At 41.2% G+C, this 13,278-nt stretch overlaps 2 protein-coding genes across 4 annotated transcripts in view; both read left to right on the forward strand.

The window, feature by feature from the left end:
* Nucleotides 1-101: 101 nt before the first annotated feature.
* On the forward strand, nucleotides 102-3,413 carry RPL35A (ribosomal protein L35a). 2 transcript variants are annotated; one of them, XM_080815431.1, is made up of 5 exons: nucleotides 102-175; nucleotides 927-974; nucleotides 1,193-1,345; nucleotides 2,483-2,627; nucleotides 3,347-3,413. In XM_080815431.1, exons 2-5 carry the CDS (start codon nucleotides 964-966, stop codon nucleotides 3,368-3,370), a joined length of 333 nt encoding a protein of 110 aa, XP_080671557.1. In that variant the 5' UTR covers nucleotides 102-175; nucleotides 927-963; the 3' UTR covers nucleotides 3,371-3,413. The 2 variants fall into 2 exon arrangements, with proteins under 2 accessions (XP_080671557.1, XP_080671558.1); XM_080815432.1 differs by having other exon boundaries at nucleotides 168-211.
* A 3,167-nt stretch (nucleotides 3,414-6,580) lies between these two features.
* LMLN (leishmanolysin like peptidase) overlaps nucleotides 6,581-13,278 on the forward strand; it is a gene marked incomplete at its 5' end in the record, with an annotated part of 78,447 nt that continues 71,749 nt past the window's right edge. For both annotated transcript variants that reach the window (XM_080818746.1, XM_080818745.1), the window contains one exon: nucleotides 6,581-6,799. In XM_080818746.1, the coding sequence (XP_080674872.1) occupies nucleotides 6,581-6,799 (219 nt within the window). The remainder of the gene's footprint in view (nucleotides 6,800-13,278) is intronic.

Consider the following 13,278-nt stretch of genomic DNA (forward strand, 5'->3'; position numbering starts at 1 on the left):
AGTGCTCCTGAATATGGTTTGTTTCAGTCAAAAACGACATCCGAGGCTTTTTTTTTTTCCTTCTGGCGATTGCGGAAGATGCCTAAACTTGGGGCGGGGCTGAGAGGTGTTTATCCCACAAGGCCACGCGGGGGGACTTCGCCTTTCTTTTTCCGCCATCTTGGGGCCTGTGGAGGTGAGTGGAATTCTTGTTGCTGAACTTTGGGCGCAAGTAAGTGAGTTGAGCTCGACCATATGCCTCGGCAGGGCACTGGTGCGGTTCGGAGGCCGTGTCGGCGAGTGATTTTTATGGATTCCAGCAACAGGAAGGACAGGATTGAGGAGATGGGGGACTGATTGTGCTGGTCCCTGCACTCCCGGAGAACGGGAGCTCCCGTAATCGGTGTTGCTTCCTGGGCCTTGGCGGACTCATAGATACACTTTGCCTGTATGTAGTATTCCTTTGGAAGCAGTGGCTCCTTTAGGATGAGTTCTTTTTCTGTGTGTTCCCACTCCAGACCTGGCTATGTCTACGGTCTCCATTTCCTCAGCATTTCCTTTCCCACTCAGTGCTTCAGTCTTACTTTCTGAGCGCTTCTCTGATTTCTCGCTCTTCATTTTTTTTCTGCTGGTCGTGGTATGGATTTTCTCAGGACTTCCTTTTGGGGTTTCCAGGAGCTACTACTTTTACTGTGGAATCTTGACACTTTCCGTTGTAGCCTTCGTTTTGGAGTTTGCTGGTGTCAGGCTTTTCTCTGAGGTTGGGAAGAGTTGCCCGACTGTGCTTCATGTAGATGTCCCGGGGTAATTAGGTCTCCCCGTACTCTTAATGTGAAATGCCGAGCAAAAAGGAATGTGCCTGACAAGTTTAAGACACGTAGAGAGGACCAGGTGAGAAACGTGCGTTGAAACATTTTAAACTGTTTTTTTTTTTGTTTTGTTTTAAGGCCTGCTGGGAACAGGACTCCTCTAAAACGCCGAATAATGTCTGGAAGGTACGGGTTTTAAATATAATTGCTTTGTATGTGTAGGGTTTTTGGGGGGGGGGTCTGTCAAGCATGAACATAAATGTGAGCTTAAAGCTGGTGGGAAAAAATTAGATGTTTGCTGCAGATAACTTTTGAGTAGAGCTCATTGCAAGTCACATCTTACCCGTGAAGGGAAAAAACGAGATCCTTTAACAACTTAACGGTTACCGTCTATTTTGTCTTAGGCTGTGGTCCAAGGCCATTTTTGCTGGCTATAAGCGGGGTCTTCGCAACCAGAGGGAGCACACAGCTCTTCTTAAAATCGAAGGTGTATATGCTCGAGATGAAACGGAATTCTATCTAGGCAAGAGATGTGCTTACGTGTACAAAGCAAAGAAGTAAGTTTATAGTACTAATAATGGCTTTTAAATTTTTAGTTGAGATGTGTCTCATTTTCCTTTATTCCAAAGAATAATCGTCAAAAGATACTGGTAAAGCAGTTGGTGCTGTTGTGTTTTCTACTTTGGATCTTTAAGGAACTTCGTGGAAGGTTATAGAAGGATGTTAATTTGTCTGGGCAGTGTTGAATTTAGGTATATTACTGCGTTTAGAAAGATGACAGCTGTTAGTTGTTTGAAGGAAGCAACCAACTCCTTAAAATCTCTTCTTAATAGAACAGTTTTTCATGTACTTTAATTCATTTTGTTGCTCTCTTGAAATTATGTTGTATACATGCTTAAAAATGTATCTAGATCATTGATTCTCAGACTCACTGAACCAGTTAAAATCTCTGTGGACATGGCTTTCATCTTTGCTACCCATTCCTCCTGCAACAAGACCTTTAAAATTATAACTCGGGGCACCTGGGTGGCTCAGTGGGTTAAAGCCTCTGCCTTCCGCTCAGGTCATGGTCCCAGAGTTCTGGGATCCACCCTGGTCCGGCTCTCTGCTCAGGGGGGAGCCTGCTTCCTCCTCTCTCTCTGCCTGCTTCTCTGCCTACTTATCTTTGTCAACTAAATAAATAAACAAAATCTTTAAAAAAAAATAAAATTATAACTCAGATCACCTGTCTATTTCTCAGATACCATCCCCCCCCCCATCTTTAGTAAAAACAAAGGTCTTTGAGGAGGCTTTAAGGCATTCAGGACTCCCTATTTCTACTCTTAGCCCATCTAAGATTCATTCCATGATACCTTCTGCTTTTCCATAATTTTTTTAAAATATTGCATCTATTAACATCTGACATTAATATGTTTTACTTAACTATTTGGTTATCTGAAAGGGATTTTTTTTGTAAATTGCAATTTTGTGTTTTATAGACTTAACAAAAAATACATTATTAAAGTGTCTGGCATACAGTAGGTACTCAAATACTTGTTGAATGGATGATGCCCCAGACTTTTTAATTTCTCAGGTGACTTAGTGGTTAACTACAGTTGTTGAGTTGGTGACCACTGGTCTAGGTCACCTTGAATTTGTATCACCCTACACTTGTTGCCTGCGTTCTCATACCTCTTATCCCCTTTTAAAACCAGCAACACAGTGACTCCTGGTGGCAAACCAAACAAAACCAGAGTAATCTGGGGAAAAGTAACTCGTGCTCATGGAAACAGCGGCATGGTTCGTGCCAAATTCCGAAGCAACCTTCCTGCTAAAGCCATTGGCCACAGAATCCGTGTGGTAAGTAAAATTATTAGCAGTATGACACTCTGGGGTCATACCACAGAATCCGTGTGGTAAGTAAAATTATTAGCAGTATGACACTCTGGGGTCAGACTAAGCTCAGAGGTTTGGACTCTGGCCTCTAAAGACTATTGTGATTTTTAAAATCACCCCATGAATTGTGCTTCAAAATCGTCTGCTGCTGTGTAGATGTATTATGAAACATCAGATTCCTGGCATTAGAGGGAAAGTGAAGTGAAGTGAAGGCAAAGTGTTCAAATGGATTGTATCTAGATTTCAGATTTTGCTAAAGCTTGGGGTGGGGAGGATAGTATTTAAAGAACAATTTTCTGGCAAAGATGTATTGAACACAGAAGTGATTATTGGAAAAAATTCACCTTCTCCTGACATAATTAATGATATTCCCATCTCTTCATTGTGACAGTCTTGTTAGAATAGGTGTTGTTAATAGCTGTATTTTATGTAAGAAAACTGATACTCATGTGAAGCAGAATTAAATGGATTTTCAGTTGTTCCCTGTACTGGTTCTTAAAGTGTGTTCATGTAGATACTATAAGAACTTAGTTCTCTCCCTGCTGGGATATAAGTAGTCACTGGATCCCTTTTAGAGATGAGTAAATGGACAGTGGGAGGAGATCCATATTGTACGCACTGACATTTTCAGATTTGTATATAACATGCAACTAATTACACCGTGTTTTTTTTTTTCTTCCTAGATGCTGTACCCCTCAAGGATTTAAATTTAATGAAAAGTAAATAAAGGTGTAGATTTGTTCTCTTGTATTTTTGTTAAATGGCTTACCATTTTCTTTTTCCTAAATACAAGTTGCTATATTTAAATGGTGGCGATTATCCTGGCGATTTTCAGAGTACAAGGAAGCCAGGGAGCTATATGTAATGGCAATTACAACAATTTATAGACAGTAGGAGGGGTTTAATGAGGGTAGGGAGGTTAGAGTGTCTTAATACAAAGTGTCACGTGATGGGGGAGGGAAACAAGCTTTGATTGGAGGCAGTGGGAAGGAGTATGTTGGAAGTTCTAAAGCGATGGAGCACATGTTCTCTGAAAAGCTTTTACTCAAATGGAGACCATGTATTCCAGGAAGGACAGAAGCCATAAATATTAGCCAATACAAATACATAACACTTTCCCAGGTTCCCACATCAAAATGGATCTATAATTTAAGTTTCTTTGAACTCTGTACTGTGGTTTATTACATGTGATTGCCTTCTTTAGATTGAGAGTCAGTGAAAGAAATTTAAGATTATCTTGACAACCTCCTTAATTACCTTGCATGTATGCACTTGTTCAATATAGATTGGTTAGGAAACTTGATACTTGTGAGAACTTAAAATGAGGATTGTATTGATGGTATTTGGCAGCTTGTTTAGATAGGCAGGGATGAGATTATTCTTGGGGTGTGTTACTGGACAAAGCATGTCAGTATAAAACACTTGACTGGTTTTATTCCTTTTATTACTTTTATTACTGTAGTCTCATTTAGGCTTACTTGGGAAGAATGACTTAAAGGAAAAAGAGGTGGTTGGGTCAGATGCAGCTTTGGTCCAGTGTTAATGTTTTCTTCACAAGGTCTAAGCAGTGTATTTCAGGGCCACAATTTGAGTATTAGAATCCTAAGGAAATTGACATTGAAAAATTGGGTCACTGGCAAGAAGTACCAATCCCAGACCTACTTCAGTGAGATTTAGTTGTTGAGAAACAGCATAACCTAATAGTACCTACACTAATGTGTCATTTAAGTAGACGTTTTGGTACTTTTTAAAAATTTGTGAGTGCGTGAGTTGGGGGAGGGGCAGAGGGAAAGGGAAAGAATCTCAAGCAGACTCCTTGCAGAGCTCATAGCTGGATGTGGGGCTCCATCTCGACCCAAAAATCAAGTGGACTGCTTAACAGACTGACCCACCCAGTTGCCCCAAAGTTGTATCAGTACTCTTAGAGTGATTAGGAATAGAGGAAGAAATGCTTAGGGAGGTATTTCGTAAAAATGACCTTTAGGGTTTATGTGAAAGAGGCGTTTAAGGAACTCTTCAACTGGGTTGTGTCGTGTAACTGAAACCTAATTGTGGGCAATAATTGGAAAATAAGTAGAAATGGCTGGATTATGCCAGGTTTTATAAGCTGTACTAAGGAATTCAAAGACCAACTAAGTCTTCAACGGTAACATTCCTACCTTTGGTTGTGGGTGGGTAATACTGCATTTACAAAGTTGGCTAACTAGGAGATCTTTCAGTGGAAGGGTGTTGAGTTTGAAGAAGCTATAGGATACTCACTCGTGAACACGTCCAGAAGGCAGCTGGGCATTCGTGCCTGGATTAGGCATACAGAGAGGAAATCTCAAGCCTGTCACCTTTGTAGGAGTTAAGTGAATATGGTATTGAGTAGGATGATGATAGAGTAATGGAGGTGGATAAACAGGAAGTGGACAGTTGAGCAAAGAGAGGTCTGGGCACCTGAGTGGCTCAGGTAATGATCTCAGGGTCCTGGAGTCGACCCCTGCATGGGGCTCTGCTCAGTAGGGAGCCTGCTTCCCCCTCTGCCTGCTCTGCCTACTTGTGATCTCTCTCCCTGTGTGTCAAATAAAAATCTTAAAAGAATCCTTAGCATGACCTGAGTAAATGCAGTGGCAAGACAACATTGCATGGAAATTCGTCCTCTTGAATTGATTTAATAATACAGCACTTAGTAAATGAGAGAGGGCTTTATGCATTTCTGTTCCCATAAGGAGATTTGGTGAGTACAAAAATGGTCCTCAAGCCAAAGGTACCATTGGAGGAATCCTGTGTTTCAGAGAAATGAACTCAAATGGCTAGCAGTTGGTTGGCTGGATCTCTGAAACAGCCTCTCCCCAGCATGACACAACTGTTAAAACTAGGAACTTGATGTTTCCTGGTGCTATTCTCTGTTCAGAATTCACAGGTTCTTTGTCATCTTGTAGTGGAAAAAGAACATGTCCTGAAAGTGATAAATTTGGTTTGGGATGATAGACTCATTATGTAACAAGCCTTTACTGGTAGAGTGCCCCACCTTTCAGTTTCAGTACATGATCTTTACCAATGAATTGTACGATCTTGGGGCTATTTCTTTCCTATCCCAGTTCCTAGTATAGTAATTTACAGTATTCAGTTCTGGATAAATGATTGTTTCAGTTCAGTGCTTCCAGTTACTAGTTTTAATTGTATAAAGGGCCTTGGGGGGAATATCCCAATTTTCAATTTTTTTATAGTTACTCATGGCCTAGATTGAAGGTAGAGAGTTTCCTTAATGGCAAGGATCCACCTGGTCTCTTCCTGGGTTAAATACAGTTGCAATTCTTGTGGGTTGTTCTGGTTGTTTTTTTGTTTGTTTGTTTTTTGCAGTTTTTGTGTTAAGTAGGCTCCATACCCATTGTGGGGCTTGAACTCACTACCCAGAGATCAAGTCACATGCTGCACTAAGACAGCCAGACACCCCTAATTCTTGTTTTGTTACATAGCAGTTATGGGATGGGGTTGAATAGGAACGAACATACTGATTTTATAAGAAATGACTAGTTAAATGCTTCTAAAATTGGTTACTGAAAATAAAAAGTAAAAATGAAAGTATATGCCATTCATCTTTTATACAGAGGGCTAAACCGTTAAAGGTTCTACATCAGTTTGTTTAAGCCACATGGCACCCAGTGTGGATCCCTACCTTTAAGGCGAGAAACAGAATTAAAGAGAAACGGCCTTATACAATCATTGCCGTGCAACACCCACTAGTATTACAGCCCAACTCACGTGGGCCGCGAAACGGCATTTATTGGCAGGCTTCCCGTATTGAGACGCGACCACCGTGATGCAGCTCACATCCGGGGCGATCTGGTTGGTGATGCTAGCCAATCGAAAATCGTCTGTCCGCCGGCGGCGAGGGGCGGGTCTGGCGCCAGGGTGAAGACGTCACGTACTCCATGGTAACGACGCTCGGCCCGAAGATGGCGGCCGAAAGGAACGGAGTTGCAGGTTCTTCGGGTTCAGGCCCTGGCCCTAGTCAGTGGCGCTGGAGCAGGTCTTTATGGGTCCAAGGCGTTTTACTCCTGTTGGGCGGCCTCTGGGCAAGCTCCACATCAATTCCTGTTTCCTTGGACAGTTCCCCTCCCTGCCGGCACCGCGTCCCCTCTGAGACTGAGGTAGGGCGACGGAGGGCGGGAACGGGCGCTGTGAGGGTAAAGTAACACGAGAGGCGAAGATGTAGAGGGTAGTTGCTGGAACAAGGTGTGTTGGAGAAGAAAGCGAAATTGGACCGGAAACTGAACTCTTAGGGGTTGGACTTGCCCTTGTTACCGGGTGGTCCTTGGGTCCTGAGCCCTTGACCCATCCCCTGCAAAAGATGTCGCTGGAGGCTCTTGGTTTGCCAGGAGAAAGAATCCAAGGACAGACAACAGGGTACATAAGCAGTACAAGCAGGAAGCTTTCTTTTCGTTCTTTCTTTCCTTTTTCTTTAAAGATTTTATTTCTTTGACAGAGGGAGAGACAGGGAGAGAGAGAATACAAGCAGGGGGAGTGGGACAGGGAGGTGCAGGCTTCCCGCCAACCAGGGAGCACGGTGTGGGGCTTGATTCCAGGACCCTGGAATCATGACCTGAGCCGAACGCAGACGCCTAAAGACTAAGCCACCCAGGCGCCCCCAAGCAGGAAAGTTTCTTAAAGTAAAACTACATTCTAGAGATGTGAGAGAGGGTGCGCTCAAGGAAGGTCTGAGCCCACTGGGTTTCGGTTTCTGTTATTGACAGTTGTTAACAAAGGGGTGGAATATTCATTACTTGAAGTGAGGATTTCTTGGAAACAGGGTGGTCTCTTCCAGGAATGTAGGTTATGCCCTTTTTCTTGCCTTATTTGCCCGATAAAGAACTCTCGTGGAGATTTCAGAGGCGGAGCTCCTTCATAACCGCAGTGCTAATAAAACAACTGTATAATGAGCTGAGGTCACTCAAGCTGTCAAGATGGCAGTCCCTTGTGGTTTTCTTTTGGAGTGGTGCCAGGACAGGCCTCTTCTTCATAGATGGCCGTGACTTCCTCTTTGCTGGCCTCGCGGCATCTTGTGAGAACCTAACAAACTGCCTACTCTAACAGTATTAACTCCCTTTCTGCACCCAGTAAAGTGGCTGAGTTAGGCACTCAGAACATGATGGCTTTCCTGTGCTGAGAGTTCTACTTAGGCAATTGTAGCACAGTGGTTTTCAACTTGAGAGTTCATCAGAATCACCTAAAGGATTTGTTAAAACACAGTTTGCTGTCTCACTCCCTCACTTTCTGACTCATTAGGTCTGGGATGGTACCCAGAATTTGCAGTTCAGGCTCCCAGGTGGTTGATGATGATACTTTTCCAAAGACCACACATTGGAAACTACTGACCCAAAGGTTAGGAGAGCTAAAGGCATTGGAAGGCTATTGGGGGGCTCTCTAAGACAAAATTCAGGCTTATTTTCAAGTTACCTCACCACATTGCTTGTTTTACCCGGTTCTCCTACCCTGCAAGTGCCTGCCTCCTTCCATTTTTCTCCCTCTCTACATTCTTTTTTTTTTTTTTTTTTAAAGATTTTATTTATTTATTTGACAGAGAGATCACAAGTAGGCAGAGAGGCAGGCAGAGAGAGGGAAGCAGGCTCCACGCTGAGCAGAGAGGTGGATTCGGGGCTTGATCCCAGGACCCTGGGCTCATGACCTGAGCTGAAGGCAGAGGCTTAACCCACTGAGCCACCCAGGTGCCCTACATTCTTTTAATCCTAGTTAAAGTTCCCTACCTTCAAGGTAGTCAGCTGAAACCACTCCAGCAGAATGGTTTTTTTTTTTTTCCATTTCATAGTTTGTCTTATCTGTAATCTCTTCTGGCACTTAACCAAGTACTGCTATGTGGGGAAGGTTTATTTCTTAGGCATTTCTTTGTAGTCTTGCTTTTGTAGTTAAATTGTAAGGTTCCTTCGGATGAGGTTTATGTCTGATTCCTCAGCAGTATTTAGAGAGCCCACAATAATCAGTGTTCTTTGTGGAAAGGAGATAGAGTACCTGGGGCAGGGTGGCATGTTGTGACTGATTTTATAATTTGTCTTATTACTTTATTAAGAAAGACTAATCTAGAAATTTTCAGTTCAGCCCAGAAATCTAAGACCACTCATTTTTGTGATAATTTCCAAAATGTTCTATGCATACTGTTATAACCATATGTGCCAAAATACTAAGTTTGGGGCTTATAGCTATATTTCAGCTTTTATCATGACACTGCATTTTGGCTGAATTTTATTTATTTTTTTAGTCTCTTAGCAAGTTCTAAGTTTATAATACAGTATTGTTGACTATAGTCACTATGGTGTATTAGAGCTCCAGGGCTTATTTATTTACTGGTTGCAAGGTTGTACCCTTTAACAATAGATCCACAATTCTCCCACCCCCAATGAATTCTTTAAAAACAACTAAAACAACAAAACCATTCCTGCAAAACCCTGTGCTTCTTTCTTTGAATTTAGATTACAGGAAGAGAAAACTATTCAAAGAACTGCAAAATCTCTCCATTGGAGGAAACGTATATGGCAGTTTCATCTAGTGATTGTTGCCAGTGTTCAAAACTCCAACTTCTTTTTGAACATCTCAGTGGATAGGGAGATTATCTCCAGAGGCGGCCCCTTTACTTTTTGGAGATCGCCAGTATAAAGTTCTTCTTTTTATAGAGCTGAAAACTCTTCCTGAAATTTTTACCCACTATTCCTATTCATGCCTCTTGGCTAAACAAACTCAATTGTGATAGTGCTTCAGATATTAAAAGCAAGCTATTAAGTTCTTTTTGAGACTTAACATTCTTAATAACTCTCCTGGTTCTTCATAAACTATATAATAGCAAGTCCTCCTAACCATTGTCTTAGTTTTAACCTAAACATAAAGTATAGGCAAGAATAATTCATTGTAGGTGCCTGGGTGGCTCAGTCGGTTAATCATCTGCTTTTGGCTCAGGTCATGATTCAGGGTCCTAGGAATGAGCCCAGTATTGTACTCCCTGCTCGGCAGGGAGTCTTATTCTCCCTCTCCCTCTGCCCCTCTCCCCACTCATGCTCAAATAAATAAATAAAATCTTAAAAAAAAAAAAGAATTATTCATTGTACTCATACTAGTGACTACACCTCTGTTAAATGCTATAGGAAATTATGTAACATTTTGGGGGGTGTGGTGGGAAGTACAAAACATGTTGGGAGGGTGGGAGGGAAGTAGGAGGGGAGGTGTAGGAAGGCGCCTGGCTGGCTCAGTTGGTAGAGTGTGAGACTCTTGGTCTCTAAGTTCAGGCCCCATGTTGGATGTAGACTTTTGATCTGTGAGTTCAAGCCCGATGTCGGGTATAGAACCAACTAAAAAAAATTTTTTTTGACACATTTAACTTGTTTTCAACCAAAACCTCTAAGTTTCATTTTTTAATTATATAAATGAAAACAAAACAAAACAAAAAAACCAGAATGGTATAATGAATGCTCATGGACCCATCACCCAGCTTTAACTCTTACCATATTCTCTCATTCATGTTTCATATACTTCCACCCATTCCCCATCCTCTCACTTGTTGTTACTTTTTTTTTTTTTAAGATTCCATTTATTTATTTGTCAGAGAGAGAGAGAGAGCGCACACAGGCAGAGTGGCAGGCAGAGGCAGAGAGAGAAGCAGGCTCCCCGCTGAGAAAGGAGCCCAATGCAGGGCTCCATCTCAGGACCCTGGGTTCATGACCTGAGCTGAAGGCAGCTGCTTAACCGACTGAGCCACCCAGGCATCCCACTTGTTACTTTTAAAAGTTTGTTGTTGCGGCACCTGGAAGGCTTAGTCGGTTAAGTGTCTGGCTCTTGATTTTGGCTCAGGTCATGGTCTCAGGGTTGTGAGATCGACCTCTACCTGGGGCTCTGTGCTGGGAGGAGAGCCTGCTTGGGAATTCTCCATCTCTCTCTGCCCCTCAGTGCTCTAAAAAAGGAAGCAAGGAAGAAAGGAAGGTAGGAAGGAAGGAAGGGATATTATTTTAAACCTTTTTTTTTTTTTTTTTTAAGTAATCTGTGCGCCCAGTATGGAGCTCGAACTCACAACCTCAAGATCAAGGTGGCATGTTCTACCAACTGAGCCAGCCATGTGCCCCTAAAAGCTTTCTGCTAAATTTACATGTATTGGAATGTAATAAATGCAGTCATGTAGTTCATGAGAAGCTTGTAGCCACATGATAACAGAATATTTCTATGCCTCCAGAAAGATCCCTGCCCCATCTTGTGCCAGTCAGTTTTCCCTATCCAGATACCCCAGGCAACAATTATTCCCCCCCCCCTTTTTTTTTTGACATTAGTTTAGTTTTGTCTCGGAACTCCTGGGTGGCTCTGTCAGTTAAGCAGCTGCCTTCAGCTCAGGGCATGTTCCCAGGGTTCTGGGATTGAGTCCTGCATCGGGCTCCTTACTCAGCGAAGAGCCTGCTTCTCCCTCTGCCTGCTACCCTCCCTGCTTGTTCTCTCTCTCTCTCTCTCTGACAAATAAATAAACAAAATCTTTAAAAAAGAGAGAGAGAGAAGATTAGTTTTGTCTCTTTTAGAGCTTAGTTTATACAAATGGAATTATGTAAAATATTTTATGTGATAGAATACATTGAATTTTCCAGTAGTAAATTATGTAAATAGCAATTGCTTTTTGTGATAGACCCTCCTTCGTCCTAACTTAAGGATGTATTATCCTTTTTATATACCTCTGAATTCAGTTTGCTAATAGATTGTTAAAGATTTATGCATCTATGTTTATGAGTAATGTTGGTTTATAAATTCTTTTTTTAGTGAAGTTTTTGTTCATTTTTTTTAAAGATTTTGTTTACTGAGAGAGAGCGAGCACACAAGCAGGGGGAGTGGCATGTAGAGAGAAGCAGGTTCCCCACTGAGCAAGGAGCCCGATGCAGGACATGATGACCTGAGAGAAGACAGCTGCTCAACTGACTGACCCACCTAGGCATCCCTTATAAGTATAATTCTTACTGGTTTCACATAATGAGTTGGGAAGTGTTCCATCTTCTTGTATTTTCTAAAAGAGTTGTATAAAATTGAAATCATTTCTTCCTTAAATGCTTAGTATAATTCATAGTTGAGACCACCTGGGTGGGCCTGTCATTTTCTTTGTAGAGAGTTTTTAAGATACTCTTATTGAGGGATACCTGGGTGGCTCAGTGGTTAGGCATGCCTTCAGCTTAGGTCATGATCCGGGGTCCTGGGATTGGGTCTTATGTCAGGCTCCTTGTTCGATGAGGGCTTGCTTCTCCCTCTGCCTGCCACTGCCCCTGCTTGTGCTCACTCTCTCTGTCTCTCTCTCTGACAAATAAATAAAATCTTTTAAAAAAAAAACTCTTATGGAGTTATAATTTATATAACATAAAATTCACCACTTAAATGTCCAATTCAGTAACTTTTAATAAATTTGCAGATTGTGTAGCTATCAGCACAATCCAGTTTTAGAATAGTTCCATCACCTTAAACAGATCCATTATGCCCATTTTTAGTCAATCCCTGGGACACCTGGCTGACTCAGGCAGGAGAGCATGCGACTCTTGATCTCAGGGTCATGAGTTTGAGCCCCATGTTGGGTGCAGAAATTACTAAAAATCTATCTATCTACCCGTCTACCTATCTATCTAGTCAGTCCCTGTTTTCACCTCTGGCCCCAAGCAACCACTATGTAGAAAAGTTTAGATAAATCCAATTTCTCTGATAACAAGTCAGTTCATACTTTCTATTTGGTTCTGTGCCTGTCTTGGTAACTTGTGTTTTTAAGGACTTTATTTCATCTGAACTGTTAAATTTTTTGGCATAAAGATATCCTAAACAACCAACTGTTAGCTTTGGTAATTTATTTATTTATTTATCTTTAATTGAGAGTTGTCTTTTTTTTTTTAAGATTATATTGATATATTTGAGATAGAGAGTGAGCGAGAGAACAAGAGTAGGGGAGCTTAATTGTTGTTTCATTCAAAGTGTTTTTATTTTCCCTGGTAATTTCTTCTTTAATCTGAGGGTTATTAAAAATGTTTAAATATAATTTCTAAATATTGGGTCCTTTTCTAGATCTTATTGTTACTGTTAGAGAGTGTCTTCTGTAAGAATTTAGTCCTTTGAAATTTGAGATTGTTTTATCTATACCTCAGCATATGCTGTATCCTATTTAACTTTTCATGTATACTTGCAAAGAATATATATTCTATAGTTATTGATTATAGCTTTTTATACGTGTCAATAAGGTAAAGTGATTGATGGTATTCTAAGCACTTCCTATGCTCATACAAAGGTCTTAAAGATTCTTAAGATTGTAAATTTTTTCTTTTTCTCTTTACTTCTGTCAGTTTTTGCTTTGTAGACTTTGAATCCATTGTTATTAGATACATTCATATTTACAATTCCTGATATATTAACCCTTTATCATTATAAAATATCACTCTTTATTTCTGGTAATACTTCCTGTCTTGAGGTCTGTTTTGTCTGATGTTAATAGAGACACTTGAGCTTGTTTATGATAGAGCTTATGTGATATATCTCTTTCATTCTTTTACTTTTAACCTCTGTGTGTGTGTGTGTGTGTGTGTGTGTGTGTATTTGCTTTAGGTATTACAATATGTATCTTTTG

The sequence above is a fragment of the Martes martes genome (genome assembly GCF_963455335.1).
Source record: "Martes martes genome assembly, chromosome: 1".
NCBI lineage: Eukaryota > Metazoa > Chordata > Mammalia > Carnivora > Mustelidae > Martes > Martes martes.